Consider the following 25,665-nt stretch of genomic DNA (forward strand, 5'->3'; position numbering starts at 1 on the left):
AGTCCCCAGTTATTACAAATGTACATAAATGATTTGATAGTTTGTAGTTAATAAATAGGTATCATAGCACTTGTGTTTCATTTTATATATCTGATGAGAAAGAGGTATCGGGGAAATGTGGATGATTCTTACTTCATACAGAAGTATATTTACCAAGAGCAAGGACACTGACTTCGACACTACAGTGCAATAAACAACAAAGTTTATTGAGCTGTCGTGCAGATATATGAATGTATATATTAGATACCTCGATTATTCCCATCTTGCGTTTCTTATGAGGTATCAATTTATGCCTATGGCTTCTTCGGAATGGAAAGGAAAATAAAAAGGTCGAACTGAGAAATGCCTAACAGAAATTGTACATAGTTCAAATGATTAACAGTGTACATTTTTTCTCTAGTTATACATATACAGTGTGTAAATGAACTTATTTATGTTGGCCTATATAATGTTTGCAGTGGTAACTAAAGATATTCAATGCATACAATTCCGATACTTTACGTGGTATTATTTGACAGGACCTTTAGCCAGTGGTTTGAGCAACAGATTTACAGAAAGATACGTAATCATGACCAGTGGTGTAATCCTCTCGTTATCTATGATACTGACAGGACTATCACCAAGTGTAGTCTTTGTCTTCCTCAGCTTTGGTTTAGTCGGTGGTATGTATATAAAGCCTGCAGTTGCTTCTTGATTTATATTTATTTCTGTAAATCATATCATTAATTTATTACAATCAAGCACTGCGATTAATGAATGAATTAAGACCTACATGGAAGAAAGCAAATCGAATTGTACACTTTGGAAGTTCCATAAAGTATAGTGAACTCCTCGTTCGAAATAATATTAGGCAAAAAATAAAATCATTAGATCCCTTGGACTTTTCAAATGGAAATGTCAATAGAACTGTTTTCGATTGAAACAATTTATGTTTTAATTAGTAACATTAACGTCCTTAATTGTCACTCTTTTTGTGCTTTCCATTTCAAATGTATTCAAAGAAGTGTTCATTTAAGTTGTTTAGGTATGAAATTACATTCCAAATTATTTCAGGTATTGGTCGTTCGTTCGCATATTGTCCTGCTATCGTGATGTTGGGAACATATTTCAGGAAGAAGCAGGGATTGGTGACCGGTATAGCAGCTTCTGGTTGTGGTGCTGGGAGATTTGCCATGGCGCTTCTGGTTCCCTTACTCTTCCGACATTTTGAATTTCAAGGTGCATTCATGTTGATGGGTGGCGTTGCTTTGCAGATTGTTATAATGGGAGCGTTGATGCGACCCCTTAAAGTAAAAATGAAGAAGATGAACAATGATAAGTAAGGGTTATTCTTTCACTTCCTAAGTAATAATTTTTTTAACTTACATTTACGTTTATAACTGGTATATAAATTAGATATGATCTTTCATAAATTCAGTAAGTTGGCTTCTGAAAATATGTATTAATAAACTCTACATTTATCATTTCAGACATATTGCTGCTAGAAAGCTTTCAAATAACGAACTCCCATTTTCTGTTAACGTAACAATCCCAGAGAATAAACCGATTGTAAGCTTCGCAGAAAAGGAAGTGACAGTTAGTAAGGAGGCGCCCAAGTTATTTGAGTTTTCCTTATTAAAAGATATGCAGTTTCTAGGGTTCTGTATAGCTATGCTTCTTTCATCGTTAGCAGAACAATCAGCCTTTGTATTCCTACCAGCATTTTCCAAGGAGATTGGAGTTCTAGATTACTTCGGTCCAGAGTATCCATTAGCTATAACGTCAGTATTTAATACCGTTGCTAAGATCCTCGCTGGTTTTATATTTGACTGTAATGCAGTTAGACCTTATAGAGTCTATCTATACAATATATTAATGTTTGGATTAGTAATCATATCGTTCGCCTTACCTGAAGTGAAAACATTTCTGCAACTGGTATCGGTTTGTGCCATGTACGGGATGTGTGCTGGGTCTTATACAGCTCAAAAGTCAGTAGTGTTGGTTGATATTCTAGGGAGAGACAAACTTAGGCATTCATATGGAATCCTCATGATGTTCCAAGGTATAGGGGTTTTCATTGGACCACCGCTGTCAGGTAAGATTCGAATGGTTTACTTCAAATTAAAGCCAAGTTATACTATTTTAATAGGTAACATTTTCATCTCTATATTTGTTGCGTACGTAAGGTATTCATTACAACAAAATTGGCTAATTAAGTAGCAGTCGTTATAAAAATCAGGCAGGAGGTGATTCATGCATGCCAAAAACCCAATGAATTCACTTCTATTTCTTGTTCAGAAACAGTTACTGATCACATAACCAGTCTTCAATTTTCGTTTGGTCGTTGCACTTTCAACATAAAAATTATATAGATTGTACATGAAATTGGCACTTTGCAAGAGTTATCATATTGATTTAGTTTGAAGTGGTTGATTTTGGTGGGAGATTAATGTACGATTTTCTCAAAAGTGCAGATCTGAATATGGAAAGGGCAATTGTTATGTAGAGTATATTTAGACTGAAAAAGCATCATTTGTTCGATGGGTTTTTCTTCACCGTGAGTCACCTTAATATTGGTATTGTCTTACTTTTATATGGACTGGTACTTAAACAACATAATTTATCATCAGCTCAGTCTTATTCAAAGCATTTTACGTATAAGTAACTACTTCCTCCGGTTGATAACACTCTATTTCGACTGTTTTGATGTGTAACTTCCTTCTAAACGCGCTTACAAACCTTATCTTTGATATATTAAGCCCGCATATGCATATTGTGTTTCCTATAATCATTTCAGGTTTTTTCAAGGATATAAACGGAAGATACGACGTGGCTTTTTATCTCGGCGGCGTAGGTATGCTTATAGGCGCAACAATTTTACTGATCAATAATGTCGTACATTACGTCAGATCCAAATATAGCAACACAAAGAACGAAGACGATAAACGTATGTCACTTCCGATGGATATTAAAATTGAACCCACAAATAACAATACCCTAAAGACGTGTGCCTCAAATGGTTGCGCAGGATGAGTTTCCAATTAACATTTAAAAGCAGTTCTCTTAGGAACGAAAACGTATGACAGTACTATATGAACATATCACCTGACCATTTAAGTGGTGTAGCAAATTTCATTGTACATTTGTAAACAAGATGCTACAAAATTGTGAAAGTGTGTATGGGTTTTTTGTGTATAAAGATTGAAATAAATAAAGTATGTATAGTTTGATTCCTATGTTAACGTGGCATATGGACACATTGGATATAAATGCTTTATTCACTGAAACTGCCTAGATACCAGCATTTATTGATGAAAGGTGTGTGAATAATATGGGGTAGGCATTGCCTAAATCAGCGAGCACCGTGAGCTTTACTATACATGTACCGTCTGTGCGACTCATAAAAAAATAATGGACATTATAAAGAGGGGGGTCGACCAGAATGAAAACTTTTCTTCGCAAGTGCAATATTTTTATCTACATGTATATTTAAGCAGCAAAGAAAATCAAAATTTCCATTTGAAAATCTGTTTTGTTAATTATGGGGGAGTTTTTTATTTTTTCTCAAGAAAAGAATTACTTGAACATTTTTTCCCCAAATTTCCAACCCCTTGAGCATACCCCTTTTCCCCTCGCTCTCAAAAATCTCAATAACTTTATAGCACTTCGCAATACTTTACATTTTTTATCCCTTAAGGGGAACATCCATTTCAGTTTTAGCCTGTCACATTGATCTGTACAGATACCGGAAATTTTACAGTTCTCCACGGATGGTGGAAATATTTTACACATATAATGTGATGTAAACAAAATACAGACGACAGCTGCAAATTCCAAACAAGAAAATGATTGCCTTTCCTATCTTAGAAAAGCCATGCTTCGATTTTTGAGTTTTTTTTCGAGGCGGGTTAGGTTCTCGACAACAGCAACAGTGGAACATCGGAGGTACACGTACGTACATCCACGTGTTTCCCGAAGTTTTTATAAACATAACGTTCACTTCTTTAAATAAGTAAAACAAATTAGAAAAAGACTTGAAAACTATCAGAAAAGATCAAATTTATTTTTACAGAAACACAATCTTAACCTATATTTTTTATGTGCTTGACTGAAGGAAATGATGACTTTTCTCCGTAAGGACAGTCACTTTTTGTTACTTCCGGGACATTACTATCGTTAGTATATTAGGGAACCTGAAGGGAAATTTAGAAAGTACACGTAATAACGGTAGAGCTCACACCACTTTGCGGTGCTCGCTATTAGCTAAAAAATATCAACTTCGTTGTAATAACATTCAAATTGTTCAAAACATATTAAAATTTATATACATTATAAAAATGGATGTTTTAGACTATAGTTCCTTGCAATGACATCAATAATGTTTCACAATTATACGTCATTTAAGAAAAATGTGTAATTTTCGGTAGGTTTTTTTTTTATTTATTTCTTTTTGGGGGGAGGGGACGGCACATTTTACATCAAGTAAAACGTGTCCACACCCAAGAAACAGCTTTACATTTTCATACATAAAACAACCTAATAATGTATTTACTAAATATGAAGTTGTTTCTTTGGTGTGAACTCCATTTCTTTGCTAGAAATATGACTGGGAAGCAACCAAAAAGTACGGGATATTTGAATTTTGGTAAACTTCAAGCAATTTTGTAGTCCTTTTAATACAAGAACTGTCCGAAATCGTTATGTTTTCTCACTACGTTGCTATAGATTCAAATCTCCGAAGTAACATATAACATTTGCAACACGTAATGAATAATTTTCAGTTATATCAAAGGCCATTAGCAGACATTAATGTGCCTTCTTTTTTACCTGTTAGTTTGGTATGAACCTTTATTGTTGTGTCAGCAGCAAAATCAATGTTATAAACAGTTACTTCATTACTTGATATGAGAAAAAAATATTGTGTTTAAGCTGATTTAATCAAAAACAAATAATATGCATTGTTTTCATCACAAATAAAATGACCTATATTTATTGATGTCTATTTATTGACGTCATGATTTTATGTAATACATAGAATTTGAACATAAACACCATAGAACATGCTTGGACATAATTAACATCTTATATTTACTACTTTTACACAGTTAGAAGAAATATTTATCGTCATTAGAACATGTTGTTACTACATTAGAAGTTTATCATACATTTTTATTTTATAAAATCGTTAAGAAGCATGGTGAAAATCTGCAGGTATTTACAGATTAATGCAAAACTAAAGAAATATTTTATCCTTATTTCCAAAAGTAAATACCACGACTTCGACTCTGCGAATAATGAAGAATGACAAAAACTTTACACATAAAATTCTCACCACAGAACTGTATTATATATAAACATTAATATGATGGCACTGTTGCTGACGAAAATAACCATTTTCTACATTTATAAAATTACCTTACGACATCTGACATTAATCTAATATTTGTCTAAATACCGGAGATAACTTTACAAGTTACAAGCCTTACACAACAAAACAGCAAAAAACAATGCTCAAACAAAATAATCGACAACATTTTAATGTAAATACCCCAAGGATACTTGTGACACAATTAGGTTACTATGTATCCATTCAGTGGTTTAATAATAGAGGATTTCTAAAATCATGATGATTTTCTAAAAGCTAAAGACGGCGGAAGTTATTGCTTACATTGATTCAGACCTTTGGTGAGGTTTTATATAAATGAGTAATCAAACTAACATTCGAACGGAAATTAAAGAAATGCAATCCGGGAATAAACAGATACACACAACTAAGGACATGAAATAAACAAAATTACACGTACAAAGAAATAAAAGTAAGGAGCAACTCGATATATAAAGGTAATCGCTGACCAAGAATAACATTGAAGAAGATCTAAATACTCATAAGGTAAACATGTGACATTAACAAGACTTTCATTTCAGATATAAATAGTTTCTATATAAACACTTCGTTTAACTTTGTTATAACGTTACAAATGTGCAAGATATATTTCAAATGAAGCAGAATGTGATATGAAGTTTCGTGTTTTGGTCTATATAATTCGGTTTTATTTGTAATGTCCTCCCAAGTAACAATAGAAATGTGAAACATCAATACAAGTTCATCCAACCACTAATACACAATTGTGGCTCGCTCGCGCTCATGAGCTCACATATTAGCTGGTGGAAGACGTGATTTATACCATTAACACCCAAACACAGACCTCATTTTTCAGTTAATAGTTTTGATGAAGGATTTCCCTCTGTAGAATCTACTTCAAAATCACTTCCCTCCTTGTCATCCTTACCAACCTGAGAATAACTGGAATAGAACTTACGTCCATAATCTACGGTAGCATCCCATCTCCTATAACTACGGATTCTTTGTTTCTTCTTAACAATAATCACAACACTAAGAATTAGTATCAGTGTTACTACAGCTATACCTAAACCAACCAGTACTTTGTTCGATGTTTCATCAAAGAAAGTTTTCAATGAACCTGGAGAACCAGAGCTAGTGTCAGTATTGTCGTTATTACCAATATTTGAGGCAGTGTCGGTAGCTTTGTTTGGGTTGTCGCCTCCTTTCACACTCACGCTCGGTTTTGGTGTTGGTGCCGGCGTTGGTTTGGGTGGAAGAGGTGGGGCTATAAACGCTCCGTGATGTTCCGTCACAATCCAAATGGAATCTAGAACTGTTTTATTTTTTGATGACACTTGCTCCCAGAATAAATGGGAACTGTTGTATACCTTCAGTCTACTGAAACTGTTGCCTTTATCACCTAGACGTAATGCAGACCACGAATCTATGATGAAACACAACGAAAAATTAGTTTTTAATGTTGTTGGTATTCATTAAGCATGCGTAGCCTTTTTCATACTGGTTCTATAACACACGAGATGTATTCATAATGGGCATTATTGACTGTAATGGAGGCAAAGCCGATGGCCATAACAGGCATTCGATGACGTTATTATTACAAAGGGTATGATATATGATCAACTGGAAAAGACCATCTGTTGATCATTTTATCTAACTTTATTTATCGTCCAATGCTTGTGATTTTGTAATACATGGCTGTCTTTTCGTTATTATTATACATGATTGTGAATTTGTAATAAACAGATGTAGAAATTTCAATTTGTGAATTATTCCGTAAATAAATAATGAAAATTTTTATACACAGTGCTGTAAGTAAAATAACAGTAGACTTGATATGAAACACTTTGTTTTTGTTTTGTTTTGTTTTTTAATGTATATATACTAGTAAAACTGGTCTACATGTATTTATGTCATTTTGTCGTTTATAATATATATGATCGAACTAGAGTGTAGAATACGTACTCTGTGTAGCTTCATTCTTCGTTTGTATTCCTGATGTTCCTGTTATAACTTGTATTGGTGCTTTAGGATTGGTATAACTATTACCTACTACCTGACCTTTATAATGGGGATATAACCTTTCATATGAGGAACCGTGAGCTTGGATAACTAGATCTACACCATAGGTAAAGAATGTATTCTCCAACCTACAAAAAAAATTAGAATTGAAAGGACTTTACTTTCAATGAGTAACACGGTATGTGTCTTGCGAGAAGCAAAAGCTTCTCATCCGTTGGGAACACCTGAATTCACCCCTGTGCGTGGTGAGGTTATGAATTTGTGGTTTTTTTATTCTTTTTAGTTCTCTTCTGTTTGGTGTGTTGTCCTATCTAGTGTTCCCAGTGTTGTCTTCTCCAGTAGTTTTGTAGATTTCCTTTGTTCGTACAATCGGTACTGATACTACGTCCATTTTATATTTCAAGTACATTCAATACAATATTTTTTTAAATGCATTGGGGTTTTAGTCAAAGCAGGACTCGTGTAACTGAACTTGTACAGCCCGTACTTTCTTAACCACAATATTTCATGAGAAATGCAGTATTGAAATTATTCGCTTAGGATAGAGATATCGTCCAAAATCAAGATCTTGGTCCCATTTGTATGAATTTATATACATGTTCTTGATTTTTTATTTATTTACCCAGCTCTGACTTTTGAGTCTGATTTAGAACAATCCTCAGACTTGTCTGAACAGTACATGGGACGATGTCCGAACGCTATAATCCAGGGATGAACTGTCCTGTTGATACTAGCTGTGATCAAATCCTGAACTAACCAGTCGTTCTGTTTACTGGCATACTGCTCGTTGTCAAGAAAATACACCTCAGTCGAATAACTGAAGAAATAGTAAGTTAAGCTTCCCAGTCAAACAAAAGATACTACTGACACAAAACGTTAATTAACAAATAAAATCAAAACAATTTTCATTAATTTTTAGACTACAGCCTGAATACGTATGTTACTACAGCGGCGTCGATTGTATAATCATTTATACTGTTCATAAAAAAGTCTAAGATATTACTAATATGAATACTGTTCATTGTATATTCTGCTCCTATCACTTGTTTCTGTGATTGATAGTACATACCTTATAAAATGTATTGGTCCTATGTTAAAGCTGTACCATATGTTTTCTAGAGGAATAGGCCATTGTGTATTCGGTGTAGAAAACCAGTATCGATACTGTGTAAACAAGTCTCCTGAAACTAAATGTCACTAATACAATGATACTGGATAAACAAGTCTCTAGAAAATAAATGTCACTAATACTGTGATACTGGATTAACAAGTCTCCTGAAACTAAATGTCACTAATACAATGAACCACAACTTTGTACAATATTGATGTGCATTTTCCCATATTAAAAAAGTATATTTGACTTGAAATATGCCATTTTGTCATGGTGGAATAAATATAATATTTAAAAAGATATTTAACTTCTTTATGGAAATTAAAGACATGCATATATAAATCTTGGTGTATATTAGCATAGACCTGTAATTAAATTTAATTATAGGTCTCTGATATTGGTAATACTCTTAGACTTAGACAATATTGAAAAGTTTAACATACACAAAAATAATTGCAACTTACCTTTTTTCATGTGTTATTTATATGTTTAGGACCACCATGAAAAACGTGATCAACATACGTTTTCAATAAAAAAAAATAATGCATGATACTCTCTCTTTAAAATAAACAAATGTTTCCCATCTGATTTCAATCATTAAAGGCATATGCTTTCATCTGACGTGGAGCAAAATATACAGTTCATGAGTTTTAATGGGCAAAAATAGTTATATATCCATATCAGTCCTTAACATATGTTTTGAAACATAAATTATGTTGCAATTTTTCTTGTGTAGACTACATCACAGATTGGGCTTACCATGGTAACCTGGTGTTGTCAGGTGTGGAACTCGGGAAGCCATGTTTGAAATCAATGTCATGAACAAATCGCCTGACTGGACGAGAAAAGGTTAAACGTGGACAATGAATCAAATAGTGGTCAAAGTTTAAATAAGTAAGATATATTTCAAAGTTGTTTCTTGTAGAGTATTTGCCATACTTTTACGTTGTAAGTAAATACATTAACTCATAATAAAAATAAATAAATTGTAAATGATGTCATTTAGAGCATCTTCCATTAGTAATTGTACGTGAATAGTAAGTTTAGCCGTATTAGTTTTCATGTTATCTACTTGATAAAGACAAATAACATATTACACTATACTATAATCAAGTATATATAGTTCGCCCCTTTTTAATAACCGTACAATCATAAAAAAATCAATAGCCTATTAGTTTCCATGTAGTTTCCCCTGGATAAAGTGTAAGACATACCCTTGGGTAACATATTGCTGTATCATTTGCTTCTGTTTCCTGGAAAGATTCGAATTTAAGTGTTAATAGTTTATTCGTTGATTCCCACATTGATTATACTAAAATTATACAACTATTCTATTTGGTAGAAATGTCAATGCCTACTGGTTATTATTTATTTGTAGTCAATGAAAAGTAAGACTTTCAAATTAACCCTCTTTTTCACTTTGGGGTTTAAATTATTTTCCAGTTAAAAAAATTACAATAACTGGTGCCCTGAATGATTCTATGTGTTTGATGCCTGACGAATTTGAACGAATTGATTCACAAAACGACACACTTTCTGTCGATGATACACGTTGTGATGTCGTACCTCGTTTTCAGCTGTTATTCCTCTAGAGAACTCCCCTACGTGAAGTACTGCATCATACTGTCCTGTCAGGATTTCATCATCTAAGTATGGAAGTCTCTCAACGTCGTTACCATGGTCGCCGCAAATAAGAAATTCTGGAGATGTATTCTTTTGAAAAATATTTTTATTAAAACATAGTAAGTGTAATTCATTAACAAATCGGAGTAAAGAAGGTGATATAAAGTTTACTATTTACAAAGTTCAAACTATCTTATTATGCGAACTAAAAGCAGAGTCCTATGATTAAATTTCAGGTCTATGCTAAAAACCAACAGTTGTTATAGCAAAAAGTATTTACACGAATACAAAGATAGTAGTTGCTCTACATGTACAATTGTATAAACGAGAGAAATATAGCAGTAAAGGTTTGCGGATAATAACTAAAGTTTCATAAAATTGATTATTGGTCCTTTATTTTTTCTAGACTATATAACATTAAAATAATATCAGTTTTTTTTATATCATAAAAAAGTCAGATCGAGAGTGTATACGTATTTCACGATGCAAAAAAGGCAATGAAACATTTTGTGGAATAATATAGCTGTAAAATGTAAAATTTTGTTATAAATATGATAAATAAAGGTTTTGACATGTTTTCTATTTGTCAGATTGTGTAGAACATAAACACGTATTCATGCAAGAATATATTATCAGTTCGATGTAACAGATGTAATGACAATTTGTTAACAATGTATTTACCTGTCCACCAGATGGCGTTTTAAAGAAATGCGGTCCGCTACTGATATCCCCACTGACGGGTCGGTAAAAATATGTTGTATTTGGCTGCAGGCCCTAAAATATGATTCTTCAATGTTAATACCTTTAGAAACATGGAACTATTAAATGTGATTTGTTCCGTAGAACGATGGCCACATATTTGCATTTGCGGATCTAGATAGGGGGATTCCAGGCTTTTAAGTAACAGTCTTTGTAAGAATCATGCCAATTTTGTAATATGTGATACACCCCCAAAAAAGATTACACATTTTATATTTTGTAATTAAGTTGTTTTGTGGGTCTATGTAAAATGTATAATCATTTATTCCAATCTGTATTCTCATAGGAGATAATTCACATTCAAAACCAATGGTTTCCACTGTACTTTAGTGTCATTTACTGAGTTATCTCCCTTACTTTTGAATTCTAAAGTACATTCTGTATAATTTATATCTCTTATGAACTCGGGTTTTATTCAAATCAACATGTTATTTTAGAAATAAATCACGAAAACGCCATTTTATCATTGTTTTACCACGGCTGGCTATTTATGTCGCATTGTTTTACCCCGAGCGATGGCGACATAAATGGCCAGCCCGTGATAAAACAATGATAAAATGGAATTTCTTTGATTTATTTCGATTCTAATAGCACTAATTTCTTTGACTTGACGCAGCCTATGTGCCGCACGAATTGTTGGTCATGTGTTTTTTTTACCACAGCTTTAGTCTAAAGGATTTTGAAGTATGCCATGTTAGAATTTCTGTTTATTAAAGCATTTTAAACAAAATATCAAAAATCAAAATATGTAGGCTTTCCAACCATGTATCACTTTTTGCATAATTCTCAGCTGGAGTGCTACTTAACATGTGCATGGTCATTGTTTACCCCTAAAAAATACACGAAGTTATAATAAAGGGGGGTCCAACACGCCAATCGCGCCGGATCCATCACTGTCTCTTAAGCAAGTCATAAATATTATAAAATGCAAGCAACAATTTTGTCAGGTGTTGCGTCAATTCAGTGTCGAAATCTCTTGTTTTGATTAAGAATTGGACATACAAAAGAAACAGAAAAAAAAAAACAATAAATCACGTTTCGAATGAATCATGGGAAGTTAATACATGTATATCAAACTCGGAATCAAATCTCGGGTATTTATGTCATGTTCATTTAATACGTATGATTATAAGGTGTATAATCCTGAAGGTCGACAAGCTTCTAATGCTGGTAAAAAATTTTATAGTTGTAACCCTAATACTTTTGATCTGCAGATAAGACGTTAAGCTCTTGTGTAAATATTTTTATGCTTTATTTTGTGGCTTCAGAATTAAATTTGCTTTTTTCTAAATCATCTTACCTTCAAAACAGCACGATATATACATTGTAGACCATCGGCTGATTCCTGGTCAAAGTGTGTCATCTCTACATCGGAAATGGTATGATAAGACCATGGATCTGTACCGTAACTCAGTGTGGAGTTACATTTCTTCTCTGTGGCCCACATCACAGTTACATCAGATACACTGTTACCGTAGGAGATATGAACATGGCACGGGTGACAGGGTACTGAAATATTACCAATGGAAGCTTACTAATGTCTGAACACGCTCGAGTAAGAAAAAGGTGGACTTTGTATGGTGTCTCTTAGTTCCATTTTGTCCATACTAGTTTTTTGTCTCACAAAGTATCTGTTCTGTAACCAATCAGCGATAGAAAAACAGAGGTCAGTGTCGGGGTTACCTTCTTTTAAGAGTTTTTTTTACGAAAGACAATACACGGCACACGTCCATGATGTTTTTTTTTAAATGCTTCATACATTTATAACACAATATCCAAACAGCTAACATATACCTCCAAATCAATATTGTGACTATGACCGCATGCGGTAGTAGTTAAGCCTTAGTCTGTGGTGTAATTGCGTTATTAACAACCTAGATGGCGCATAAAATATCTTTACCGCATACATTTATTGTGTCTGACCAAATATAACATGCAATTACAGCATATTTCTTCGGATTAGAATTTATACCTGGGAATACAGCATACGCCTATCAATTTATCTTTAAAAGCGACCATGTTAATATCTGTATAAATTAGAAGTAGGGAGTTTTATTTTGATAAAGGTTTGTAACAGGTGTAATATATGAATCAATAGAGGAAAAATGTGATAAAAATACAAAATCAATCGTTATGTTTCTCAAGTTAAAATCATTTCTAGATCACCTCGTAAAGTTCTTTACTTTAATTGACAGTGAGTATAATCTATATAAATACATGGAAAGGAACCTTTCATGTTTAATGCACTTTGAATGAGACTCTAGACTAAGACTTCTTTTCTTGATAACGTATCTTATCATGTAAAATGTCTGTAAATGGAGGCTCGACACAAACCAAAAACACAAAGTACCTCTACATATCACAATCGTAAGAATTCTATTGGGCCATTTAAACTAGACATGATTTGAAATTTAATTGTGACTCATTTGTAACTAATAAAATATCAATGATACATGACGTTTGCTTCAAAACCCTGGTATATCGAATACATTCAAGGTCCATTCGTTTGTTACAGCAAACATCATTACTCTTTCTAATACATTGTTCTTATATGACCAGCTTTAAACTCTACAAAAATCTTCAGACTTTATGTTATTCCCGAGTTTAAGCTTTAAAACATATGGGGAAGATGCTTTCAAATGATAAAGTACCTACTACTAAAATAGAAATCCTGATTGAGAAAACTTCCAATATGTACATCGTAGCATTGCCGTGATTTGTGGACGATCTACACCAGTATTGGTAATATTCTCCGTGTCACTATACATGGACATGTGATCTTTACGTATAATTATTGAATGGTGTCAGACTGTAACTTTCCAAAGTTCTGTAAAACTTCATTTGTAAATATAATTTCTAAACTTGCTATTAAAAGCCTATCTTACCTCTGGTTTCCTGAATTTTATACACAGTAGATCCACAAAATGAAAACAGAAATAAGGAACTACATGTAATAATAGTCCACTTGATGAGGGTATCCATGTTGTCGGCCATGAATCAGAGAGACGATGAAACAGCTGGCGGTTTTATTGATTGAGAAATTTTGTACAGTACACATGTGACATTTTATAATAATATCATTATTTTATTATATAGTTCGGCAAGGCTTTTTATCTGTCTTTGTTATCTCTTTGTCACGTCCTCGTCAATGGACACTAAATCTTACCAAAAAAGTATCCTTTATTATTTTTTTAAGGGCTTTTTGTATGTTTGTTTACTTTTCTTATCTAATTTATATTATCATTAGTTTGTATATTTTTTCTTTCTTCTTCGTATTTTTTTCTTTAATTTCTTTGGTCTTTTTTCGTTCATTTTGTATATGTTCGCTTTTGTTTTTGTCTGTTTTGTTTTTGTTTTTTGGGGGAAAGGGGGGGTTGTATGATATAGTTTATCTTTTTTTCTGATACAACTACAAATAGAATTAGTATTCCATGCGCTAACAAATTTCACTTGAAAATGAAAACTTGGGTATTATTTTATTTTTTGAATCGAAGGGTCACCCGACAATGATTAATTGATTGTTGGGGTTTAACGCCGGAGCAGCTATATTTCAGCTATATTCTGGCGATGAACATGAAATGGATTATAAAATGAACATGAAATGATGATAAAATGGGAATGAGATGGGACACATGGATAAATGGGTCGACAAATGTGACTGCCACTAGAAATTGGGAGAGGTGGGTAGGGTCGGGCAATTGAGCCTTCTGTGACGGAACCCTATGGTTCCTACTCCAGGAGAATACCACAGAAAGGTTCTTTAACGTGTGGTGAACGTGGCACCTTTCCAAAAACGGTGCACCACTATGGTTTGCGGTCAGATTTTCCGTATTATGGCCTGACGACCCCAGCATGTAACATGCCAGGGTTACCCCATTATACCACCTGGGGCACACAACCCAGTTGCTTTGTGGGCAGAGTACCCCAGCCCCCGGCCAGGGTCCTGAGCACTATTTAGTTGCCTTTTACGACAAGCTTAGCGCTACTTCAGGCCTATTCTTTTGACTCCAGGACCTGCACGGGAGGTCTGAGATTAAAACTGTTAAACATAATATTTGACAAAAATGAAAATACAACATAACAACAATAAAGTATAAACTTAAAGAGAATGAACTTAAGTTATTAGTTTACTGTAGGCAGTTCTATATATATTAAAAAGAGCAACAAATTATAATATATACTTTTCGAGTTTTTTTTTCAAGTAAAATAACTGATTGTAATTCGAAATACATTTTTAAAACCATTTAGGACGTATGAAATATATAACAAGTATTATCTTTTAAAAAAGATAGCCGACGCTGTAAAATTGTCTACATTCTATTCAGGAAATAACATATGGCACGCAAATTCAATTTTCAATACATTTTTTTTTTTTTTGTCGAACGCCGTTAAGTTATCAGTATTTGTCCAATCGGGAATTGCCAACAGGTGACTTGCGTTTCCATGGAAGAGCGTCTTTAAGGTCAAAAAGTAAAAAACGAAACTATACCGACTGCGTCAGAATAAATGAATTTAATTCATGTGAAAAAAATGTTGAGATCGGAGGTACATATGGACGGAATTGTGATATTCTGGCATAGGCTATTAGCAATGTAACCTTTGCCATTATATTTAATTACTTATGTTTATTGAATATGCAGATTAACAAGAGCTATTAGTATATATATATGCACGTTTGGGTTATTATATTTTAGGAGGTGCAAGGAGGTGCACCCCAATGCGCATGCACATGCCGTCACATCCGGTGGTCATGGACCGGAAGTGACCGGTAGAGGGAGGGGACCGGAAGTGGCACTTGGTATGATCTGAAATGGACCTTGGGTGACTGGAAGTGGACTTAGATGGGGGACCAAGAAAGGGAACATGGGGACCTTTTGATGTAGGAAGGGGGGTCTTAAAGGTTAGGTGGGAGGAAACGACCCCCACAGGTATCCCCATTAAGTGTCCTAATTAGTGTCATTATATAGTATTGTGTAAATAGGTAAGTATAAAAAAGGGGAGCCGTATTATGACATGAGTTATCTTTCTTTGCTAATATTGTCTTTTTATTTTTACATTTTCATTATCGTTAATTGTCTTTTTTAATTATTTTTTGTAAATTAATTGTAATTTCATTGTCTTTGTGTAATGGTTGAATGGGCACTTTGAAGTGATTTTATGTTTTGATTTGCGATGTTCCATGGATTGTGTAATTTGAAAAGATGTGTCACGGATTAGACAGATGTTTAAAACTTACCATTTTACTGGTGATTTCAATAGCCCATGTACTGATTTTTAACCGTTTTTATTGTGCTTAATGAATACATTACAGGTGTAAGGACGTGTTGTGCAATGTTTACCTCTCGGACATTAATTTTTATCGTTGTTTTAATTATTTTTGTTATAATATTTTTTGTATTCAGTTTAAAATTTTGATGAACCACTAATGATTATCTTGACAATTCTAAGATTTACATTTGGAACGTTAATAGCTTTTGAATAGTGTAATGCCTTTCATTTCAGATTTTTATAGTCGACCATTTCATAGTCTATTACAGACCCACTCAACCTTATCATCGATTTTATCCGTATTATGGGGCTCTATCGGGTAAACCGATTTCTTTTTTTCAATATATATTTTCAGTGTTTACATGTCGTGCTCGTTTAATTCTTTCCTTTTGTTATTATAAGGAGATTGGACTTTTTACTGCTATAGTATTTTCGATATTTCATGTCGCGTACACCCTTTGAACGTGTTATGAGGCTCTATCGGATAAAACGGTTTCTTTTTCATACTTTCAATGTGTACATGTCGCGTGTACTAGATTTGACCCGTTATGGGGGTAAACCATTCAACTACGGAATATATTTTTCTCTCAATATTTTCATTCGTGGTTTGTTTCCTTCGCCCCCTTTTTTTGTTTAAGTATTGTATGATGGTTTTTTTTATAAGGAACTTTTTACTGCTGTAGTATGTTTCAAGTTACTTATACTCAAACTTCGACCCGTGTTCTGAGGCTCTGATAGTAAATATGTTTGTTATGCTGTCGCTAACGATATAAATAGGCGTTATCGGTTTTGAGCTACCCTGTTTTGTAAGGAGGGCTTTCTTTAGTATAGTTTTATTACACAACAAGATTTTTTTCTTTTATATTTTATTTACAATTCATATTCATTGTTCCATTCGTCAGGGTGTCGTCTGTTTTTCAAATCCGGGTCCTGCTCATTTGTTTGTTCCATAAAGTGTTCTCCTTTATTTAACACTTCACGGTCAGATCTTCTTATGATTTCGTCCGAGTATCATTGACGTCAAGGCCGCTTTTTTCACTCTATTTGATCTTCATTTCCCTTTGTTTACATTACTTCACGTCTTTGGTTTTCATTGTACATCTCATATAGCTCCTGCTATTTTTGATGAAGCATCCTCTCATTGTATTAGGTCCTGGTATCGTCGATCAATATGATTCATCTAGTTGAACTTTTGTAACTTTCTTGATTTATTTAGGTCGTTGTTTCTTATGCAAGGACGCACGATATTCTGCTCTGGTTTCCACTAGTGTTTGATATTCTGACGTACGTTTTACGTTCTTCATACATCTATATGATCTTTGTTCCGAAATCATCTCTATACAGTTCCATTTACAGGTGTTACATCTGTTTTATTGGCTTTTTTCTTTCCTCCAGCTAGTCTAGCTGGACTGCCGTAGAGTAAACATGTTCCATTTGTTCAAAGTCTTTGAGTAGAATGGATAGTTTAAACAGACATATGAGATTAGTTCACCGTAAAAATTCAGATACGACAAGGTACAGACACTTGGTTATGTTTAAAAATCCCAGAGACGTACCATGACCATGGCCCAACAAATGTTTCCCAAAAAGACAAACTAATTTATGAAATCGTACGAGTATGCTACTGCCAAACCACACGGATATTTATTGATCGACATGAAACAGGGCACTCCCGACAACTTGAGATTGAGAAGCAACACTTTCCCATGGGATATTCACGATGTGTTCTTGGATGAAAAAAAAGTATAAATAGAGATGAAAAAGGATATGCGGTTACTTTGTGAATGACCCGCGATGGAGATGGACGCATCCGTATCAAGAAAGATTTACAAGATAGTCCCCTGTCGAAGGATCCATTTAGAAGAGGTCACCAGACGTGATGCCATACACGTGCAATGGACGACAGAACGTGCACAATGCAAACCAAGGAATGAACTGTCAAAAGAGAGGAAGGTTCTAAAAAAACCTCGTGGTAGACCAGCTGGAGGAAAGAAAAAAGCCAACCAGAAAACAGATCTGACACCACCTATAAATGGAACCGTATAGAGAGGAGTTCGGAACAAAGATCGAGTAGCTGTATTAAGAACGTAAAACGTACAACGTCAGGATATCAAATACTAGTGGAAACCAGAGCGTAATATCGTGTATCATTGTATAAGAAACAACGACCTTAAGAAATCAAGAAATTTACAAAAGTTCAACAAGATGAATCATATTGATCTACGGTGCCAGAAACTTATATAGGAGTGGATTGTTCATAAAAAGGGGGAGCTATATGGGAAATACAACGAACACCACCAGAAGTCATGTTACCGAGGAACGAAAGGAAGAGAAGATTAAATAGAGTGGAAAAACAGCCTTGACGTCAGCAATACTCGGACGGCAAGAAGACTTACAGTAAAGCGGAATCATAAGAAGATCTGATCGTGAAATGTTACTTAAAAGGGAAGAAGAATACTTTATGGAACAGACCATTTAGCTGGACCCGGTTTTAAAAACAGCCGACACCCCGACGAATGGAACAATGAATATGAATTGTAAATAAAATATAAAAGAAAAAAGACATGGAAAACAGACATACACAAAAAAGACAATAAAGTAACTAAAATCTACATACAAAGTAACAAAAGCAAATGAGCAACTCGGACTCCGCTAAAGCCTGGGAGCATGGACAAGGTGCACCTGTAGGGTAAGCGTCCTCTGCTTTTCTAGAAACACCCGCCGAGTTGCTCATAAAAAAGTCAAGTCCAGGGTAGACAAACGAGGAAAGGAAAACTATGACCCGTTGAATAAATCAGTTTTCATGGTGCAGATGGATACACCATAACGATCCGCGAGTTCTGTAGTGATGACTTCAATCTTGTACCAACATGCCCTTGTTCCAGAAGCCTGTTTGTTAGAGTTCTAGCGCGATACAAAAGATCTGGGTAGTCTGAAAGTATGAAAAAAAAACCGGTTTACCCAATAGAGCCTCATAACACGTTCAAAGCAAGTTTGGGTGTACACGACGTGCAAATATCGAAAATACTATAGCAGTAAAAAGTTTAATCTCCTTATAATAACAAAATAAAAGAATAAAACGAGCACACAAGTCTCAAACTTAAACAAAAAAGGGCGTAGGAAACAAACTACGAATGATAATATGGAGAGAAAAAAAATAACAAATAAATAGTTTACCCAATAGAACCCCATAACGGGTCAAATCAAGTACACGCGACATGTTAACATTGAAATTAGGAAAAAATCGGTTTACCAGATAGAGCCGCATAACATGGATAAAATCGAGGAAAAGGTTGAGTGGGTCTATAATAGGTGAAATGGTCGACTATAAAAATCTGAAATGAGAGGCAATACACCATTCAAAAGCTATTAACGTTCCAAATGTAAACATCAATTGTACACCTTACGATAGTCAGTATTATCTTTAGACGTTAGTGAAAATAGAAACATTAATTATTCAAACTGAATACAAAAAATATTCAACAAAAATAATTAAAACAATGATAAAAATTTATTTCTTAGTGGTAAGCATTGCACAACACGTCCTTACACATGTAATGTATTCATAAAGCAGAATAAAAATGGTTAAAACTCAATACATGGGCTATTGAAATCACCAGTAAAATGGAAAGTTTCAGACATCTGTCTAATCCGTGAGACATCTATTCAAATTACACAATCCACTGAACACAAAGAAATTCAAATCAAAATTTAAAATCTCTTCAAAGTGCCCATTCAATTATTACACAAAGACAATGAAATAACAGTTAATTTACAAAAATAATTAAAAAAAAAACCAATTAACGATAATGAAAATGTAAAAATAAAAAAAAGCAATATAAACATAAAACATATATTAAAAGATAACACTTGTTATAATACACCTCCTTTTTATACTTAACTGTTTATGGTATACTATAAAATAACACTAATTAGGACACTTAATGAGGATACCTATGGAAGTCGTTTCCCCTCCCAATCTTTAAGATCCCCCTTCCTATATCAAAAGTTCCCCATGTTCCCTTTATTTGTCCCCCATCTTAGCCCATTTCCGGTCACCCGGTCATACCCAAGGTCCACTTCCGGTCCCCTCCCCCTATCGGTCATTTCAAGCCCACTGCCACCGGATGTGACATCATGCGCATGCGCACTGGTGCTAATCCACCTGAAAATACGACCTCGAATGAACATGTATACTACTCACATCCGATACAAATTGAAAATTTCCTGTTGGAAAAAAATCGTCCTGTCAAGATCTTGAATTTATTACTGAACATATTTCAAAAACATATGGATCAAAATATAGCAAAAAGTTTAATCTTTAAGAACATATTAAGGATTTTTGACAGACTTGAACAAAAATCCCGATATTTGGTGTTTCGTTACTAGATCCCCTTAAAAGGGGGTAAAATTAACTAACAGAAAAGTCCGTCCTGTCAGGATTTTTCCACTTTAACTGACTCAAAAATCAATATGTACCCACTAGTATAAGCTTTAAGAATAAATAAACATCATTTGACAGACGTGACACATTTGATCAATAATGAAACTTTATATATTCATCAACATGTCCCCCTTTTTATCGCCATTTTCTTGTCAGAAAAAGTTCGTCCTGTCCAGATTTTCTCTGTATTTTTTGATATTTTCCAAAAAAATTTATATCAATTAAAAGCACTTGTATTCTTCTTTAGAAATAGTTTTAATTTTTTTAATTCCATTGAGTGAAACTAAAGTTATTGCCAAACTGTATCGAAAAAAGCCCGTCCTGTTAATAGACCGACCCCGTGCTTAGTACGAATTTTCAATGGTCCGAAATGACCCATTTTCTCACCTGTCACATGACTAAATGGAAATACAAAGATGGAGAATGACTTCCGAGTTACCTGTCACTTGTCATTTTAGTATCTCTGAATAAGCTAAAGCTGACTCGCATTGAGAGTAAATTGATAAATGGTAGATTGAACTCATTCATGTGATATTGATATCTAGATCCAAAATATTGACTGTATTGTTGAATGTAACTGTCCATGTGGCACTGACATAAGTGTCTGCCTCACTGTCTGCACAGGGGCTTGGTGAAATGTAATTTTAGTATCATATATGCTCGCTAGGCAATGGGAACTTCGGGGAAAAAATCAAAACGGAATTTATGAGTTGCTTACCGCCTTTTTTCAAATTGGATTTTTCACGCCTGAAATCGCACTTTGACCTAATTTTCGATGCCAAAATCGAGTTGATACGTTATATTTCTGTAACAAACCTCCCCTACACTCTAAATTTCTCTTTAAAATTTGATTTTACCCAGTTTTTTCACTAATTGCCAGACGACAGACAACTGCTGTGACCGGAAGTAAAATATAGGTGTTCGGTATGGTCTAAGATGTGTAACCTGTGCCTCTACCAGTACCGACTTTTCCCCATACCCAAATAATGTTTTGCTAAAATATTCATTATTATGGTATGCTTCTTTATCAGAAATGAATTCAAACATACTTTTCCACATTTCGTGCAATTTTCAGTTCTTAACATACCATAGCAGTATCCTAGCTAGGGCAAAATGGAGGGGCGCCGTGCCCCTCTGTCCCCATTGAGTATTATCTGAATGGCCCTTTAAGATTTATACTCTTGTCTTTACACATCCTGTCGTAATTAACCCTCAGGTAAACCTCGTGTATTATTATCGGTGATCAATCAGCTGACCAGGGTTATCCGATAATGATTGACAAGTAGAAAATGAATCCCGATTGGATCTGTAACAATTTTATGGACAGCCAATCACTGGTTAATAATTAATTTCTACTGCACAATTAATTTTACAAATATTTTCAAGTTCACAGGTCAAAATTTTGAAGAACTACTGGTGTAAACAACTGCACATGTTTATTTATTCAAAATGTCAGTTTCCTCCCTTATAATTTCAATATTTTTAAAATTTTCTATATCTTCAACAGTATAGGACATTTTCAATAAGTTGTAATTGCAATAGATATAGGAAATAATAATCCTTCTACTTACTTAAGATTTTGATATTTAATTAGAGCAATATTGAATATTTGTAACATTTCATGCAACATTTCACCTCATAGTATGTCAGAAATGTAAGGAATCACTTGCCCTTATCACCATCATGAGTTAACATGCTTCCTCACTGCAAGAAAAATGACAAATTGTGTTCCCACGACAACCTGGTCATATTGAAACTGAATTCTTAACTCTTTCATAGGGGAACTTAAGGTTTGAGTAATACATTTTCAGCTGACTCACCTCTATATATATGTGTTACATAAGATGTATCTGTTTTCTAAAAGAACTTGGTCGTCTGAGAAAGGTCTTTCAATACAATTAAGGTGTCATGCATACATGTATATTAATTATGTAGTTAAATTTACTCAGTTTGCAAATTATGATGCGACCTTCATTTTTAAATGTTGGCAGGTAAGCAATAAGAATACAAATTACTGACTTAACACAAACATACAAAATCAATGTCCCTTTTTTGTTGAAAAAATAAATGCTATATATTAAAGTGCCCTCTTCCCTGCACCCCTCTATTTTCAAATCCTAGCTAGAACACTGTTTAGGAGAGATCGCCAATCTCATTAGTGATGTCATATTCACTAATTTGCATATCATTAAGTGTCATATTGGTTGGCAAATAAACAATTGACAATTTCTTGATTAGAATCCCAATTTTCAAAATTTTATAACTTTGTTATTTTATATCCAATTTTGGTTCTATAAAATGTTTCATGTAGTAAAAATAATTCATATCATATATATGAATTTAGAACTCTTTTACTTGAAAAATAAATTTGTAGTGTTATTTATATGTTAACCTCTATTTTTGTATAAAATAATAACTAAAATCTATGTACATATAGTATAATTACGGAATACTTATTTAAAAATTCCATGGATAAAAAAGAACTTTATTTGCAATGTTGGGAACCAAAAGAATTTTTCAATTATCTTTAAAAATTAAAAAAGTTATGATGATTGAAAGTTGCTGCCCCATACCACTCAATGGATTTTTTGCCAACCAAAACCAAATCACAGGTAAGTGATGACACCACAAAGAACTCTCCTATACTTCAGTGCTGAGGCATGGGATGTTCTTAAAATTTTAGTTTCTACAAAGAAGGACCAGTGTGAATGGACCCTTGCATGTTTCACACGGAAGGAGAAATTGCCTGACCAAGACTCACCTAAGCTTGTGATTGCTGTCTGGAATGGCAACATTGTGAGTTAAAATGTGCCAGACTGAATCATGTGCAAAACAATCTTTCTGACATTTTCATCCTGCTGGGGTTGTTATACACCATACCTATTCTCGTTACATGTATATTTGTTTAAAATTGTCTTCCAAGTTACATGTAGTTAAAAGTGTATTTTGTCTTAATTCTGAATGATTTTTAATCAATATTTGTTACATCAGGTACAATTTGATATCTTTTATTGTATTTGTATCATTTTGTATATATCTGTATATTTAAAAAAAAAAAAAAAAAGAATTTCTCACAATTTCCGTGTTGCAAAGGTAGATGAAGTGTTTCTATCACAATTCTGTGTTATTGACCTAAACTGGATATGTGGATGATTAGCCTGTAGTAGTGTAGAGGCTCCCTGTTCACAAATGCATGGACGAGCAGCCACTGTCTTCGACAAATATGGCCTCAATTTAATCACAAAATTCTCTCTGACTGCAGACAAAGCTGTGTATCAAGAACTTTTTTTAAGGCATAGCATGCCCTAGGTATAAAAAAGTTTCACCAATTTCATGTAAAATTATATCAAAAACAGATCTGACTTTTGCTGTTTATTTTTATAATATGACAAAAGTGGAACCTTAAACGCTCTCAAAGAAACATATGGATTCAAACACCCAAGTCCTTTCAAAATTTTTGTCAGCCCTGTTATTATTAACTTCCATAATAAATGGTAACATTTGTTATGATATACGGATTTTATTGTCCTTATGTATTCTCCTATTGTCATGCTTGGTCTGAAATATGTATGGGTTGAAATGTCTGGCGTTGGTAAGGAATGGTAATTTGCCATGGTCCAAAATGCCTTTAGAACAAATTGTCTAGTATTAATAAGCTGATTATGTCTTTTTCATGAAAATTTGGGTGCCATGTTTTGACCATCCCTATCTTGGAAAAAGCTTACTAGACTCCATTTGTATTGAATCATCAAAATCAGCTAATGTTTCCTAGACTGGCTCATCTGTAGTCAAAGTGAATTTTGCAGTTAAACTGAGGCCATATTTGTCAAAAAGTTATGATGAACCTTAATCCCTTTTTGGATTCAGTATCCAGAGCTGCTTTCTGATTTGGCTGCCCACTACCAGCGAGTGGGCGGCCAAATTAGAAAACAACTCCAGACACTGAATCCGGATAGGGATGAAGTATACCTATTCGCCGTATAACTTATTTTTGTCTTATGAATATAATTTTAGGAAGGCATTTGCCTTAAGTGCAAGTGAAGCATTTAGTAGGTCCCCTTTTAAATAAAGTAAATTTGAAAAGCTGTGAGGTCTTTAATTTTGAAACATATGAAAGTTTTAAGTAGGTCAATGAGTGTCAATGCTACATCAGTTTTCAAATATGTTGTCATACCAGCAGACAAAGCCCAAAACAACATTGTTTTTGTCTACAAAACATATTAAATGTACAACCAATGTTTATTATCAGAGGCAGACATAGAAATTAATAGCAGTAATAAGATGAGTTTACTGCTACCACACTCTCCATTAATTTGTACTATTCTCTTATGGTCTCTCTACCAAAGACGATGATTGTGATCTACAGTCTATGTACTGGATTCTTAAACTCCACAAGAATCCATACAAACAGCACTGCATAGCTAGATCTGCAAGATGTACCAACAAACCCCTTTCAAAACTTTTAACTTCTATACTCACAGCTGTCAAAGAGGGTCTCCAATCCTACCACGACACTTGTTACTCCTGTAGTGGTATTAATTCAATATGAATCCTGAAAAATTCTAAAGATCTTCTGCAAACCCTCAATTCAATATTATTATCAGAATACAATAGCATTAAATCTATGATTTTTTTACTCTTTATACTTCCATTCCCCATACTCAGTTAAAATCCCAACTCAAAAACACTATACATCATTGCTACTCCAAAAAAGACAGTACACCTAGGTACAAATATGTAGTGTTGGTAAAGATTCCTCATACTATTTAAAAAACAATTCCAAATCATCTTCCAAATATACCAACGAAGATGTTTTCAAAATGCTGGAATTTTTTATCGACAACATATTTATTCAGTGTGGTAGATGCCTTTTTTTAACAAACAGTCGGCATTCCAATGGGAATAAATTGTGTTTCTTTACTTGCTGACCTATTCCTTTACTCATATATAGTTTCTGGGATTTTATACATCGCATCTACCTCAAAGAACTTGAGATAAAGGAAACTACAGACATTGTGAAGTCAAACATATCTTGACCCACACTTAGAGGTGGATGGTAAAGGAAAACTATTGACCTAACTATAAAACAAACCTGAT

At 33.9% G+C, this 25,665-nt stretch overlaps 3 protein-coding genes across 5 annotated transcripts in view; 2 read left to right on the forward strand and 1 right to left on the reverse strand.

The window, feature by feature from the left end:
* The first annotated feature begins 1,091 nt into the window (after positions 1-1,091).
* Positions 1,092-3,152, forward strand: LOC148615492 (monocarboxylate transporter 12-B-like). The gene is made up of 3 exons (XM_088581738.1): positions 1,092-1,318; positions 1,470-2,074; positions 2,777-3,152. The coding sequence occupies exons 1-3, from the start codon at positions 1,092-1,094 to the stop codon at positions 3,010-3,012; spliced, it is 1,068 nt and encodes a 355-aa protein (XP_088437864.1). The 3' UTR covers positions 3,013-3,152.
* Positions 3,153-4,897: 1,745 nt separating this feature from the next.
* On the reverse strand, positions 4,898-13,901 carry LOC148615493 (acid phosphatase type 7-like). Of its 2 annotated transcripts, none has more exons than XM_088581735.1 (10): positions 13,742-13,901; positions 12,157-12,365; positions 10,779-10,871; positions 10,041-10,187; positions 9,689-9,727; positions 9,234-9,309; positions 8,433-8,550; positions 7,986-8,180; positions 7,307-7,491; positions 4,898-6,767 (listed from the first exon to the last, which is right to left on the reverse strand). In XM_088581735.1, exons 1-10 carry the CDS (start codon positions 13,848-13,850, stop codon positions 6,187-6,189), a joined length of 1,752 nt encoding a protein of 583 aa, XP_088437861.1. In that variant the 5' UTR covers positions 13,851-13,901; the 3' UTR covers positions 4,898-6,186. The 2 variants fall into 2 exon arrangements, with proteins under 2 accessions (XP_088437861.1, XP_088437862.1); XM_088581736.1 differs by lacking the exon at positions 13,742-13,901 and adding an exon at positions 13,512-13,648.
* A 7,056-nt stretch (positions 13,902-20,957) lies between these two features.
* The window catches only part of LOC148615494 (uncharacterized), a 37,729-nt gene continuing 33,021 nt past the window's right edge, over positions 20,958-25,665 (forward strand). The window contains exon 1 of one of the 2 annotated variants that reach the window (XM_088581739.1): positions 20,958-21,077. The gene's annotated coding sequence lies outside the window, so the exon portion shown is untranslated. The remainder of the gene's footprint in view (positions 21,078-25,665) is intronic. The other variant, XM_088581740.1, reaches the window with a different exon arrangement.

The sequence above is a fragment of the Perna viridis genome, chromosome 5, assembly GCF_037379345.1.
Source record: "Perna viridis isolate PV_CMFRI_1.1 ecotype Kerala chromosome 5, ASM3737934v1, whole genome shotgun sequence".
NCBI lineage: Eukaryota > Metazoa > Mollusca > Bivalvia > Mytilida > Mytilidae > Perna > Perna viridis.

Excerpts from the sequence above, each read along its gene's own strand:
- LOC148615492 (XM_088581738.1), top strand. The coding sequence starts at position 1,092 with ATGTTGGGAACATATTTCAGGAAGAAGCAGGGATTGGTGACCGGTATA. Across the intron at positions 1,319-1,469 it reads AAGAAGATGAACAATGATAA|ACATATTGCTGCTAGAAAGC; the intron begins GTAAGGGTTATT and ends TTATCATTTCAG. Across the intron at positions 2,075-2,776 it reads CATTGGACCACCGCTGTCAG|GTTTTTTCAAGGATATAAAC; the intron begins GTAAGATTCGAA and ends TAATCATTTCAG.
- LOC148615493 (XM_088581735.1), bottom strand. The coding sequence starts at position 13,850 with ATGGCCGACAACATGGATACCCTCATCAAGTGGACTATTATTACATGT. Across the intron at positions 9,728-10,040 it reads GAATAACAGCTGAAAACGAG|GAAACAGAAGCAAATGATAC; the intron begins GTACGACATCAC and ends GAATCTTTCCAG. Across the intron at positions 8,181-8,432 it reads GGACCAATACATTTTATAAG|TTATTCGACTGAGGTGTATT; the intron begins GTATGTACTATC and ends CTATTTCTTCAG.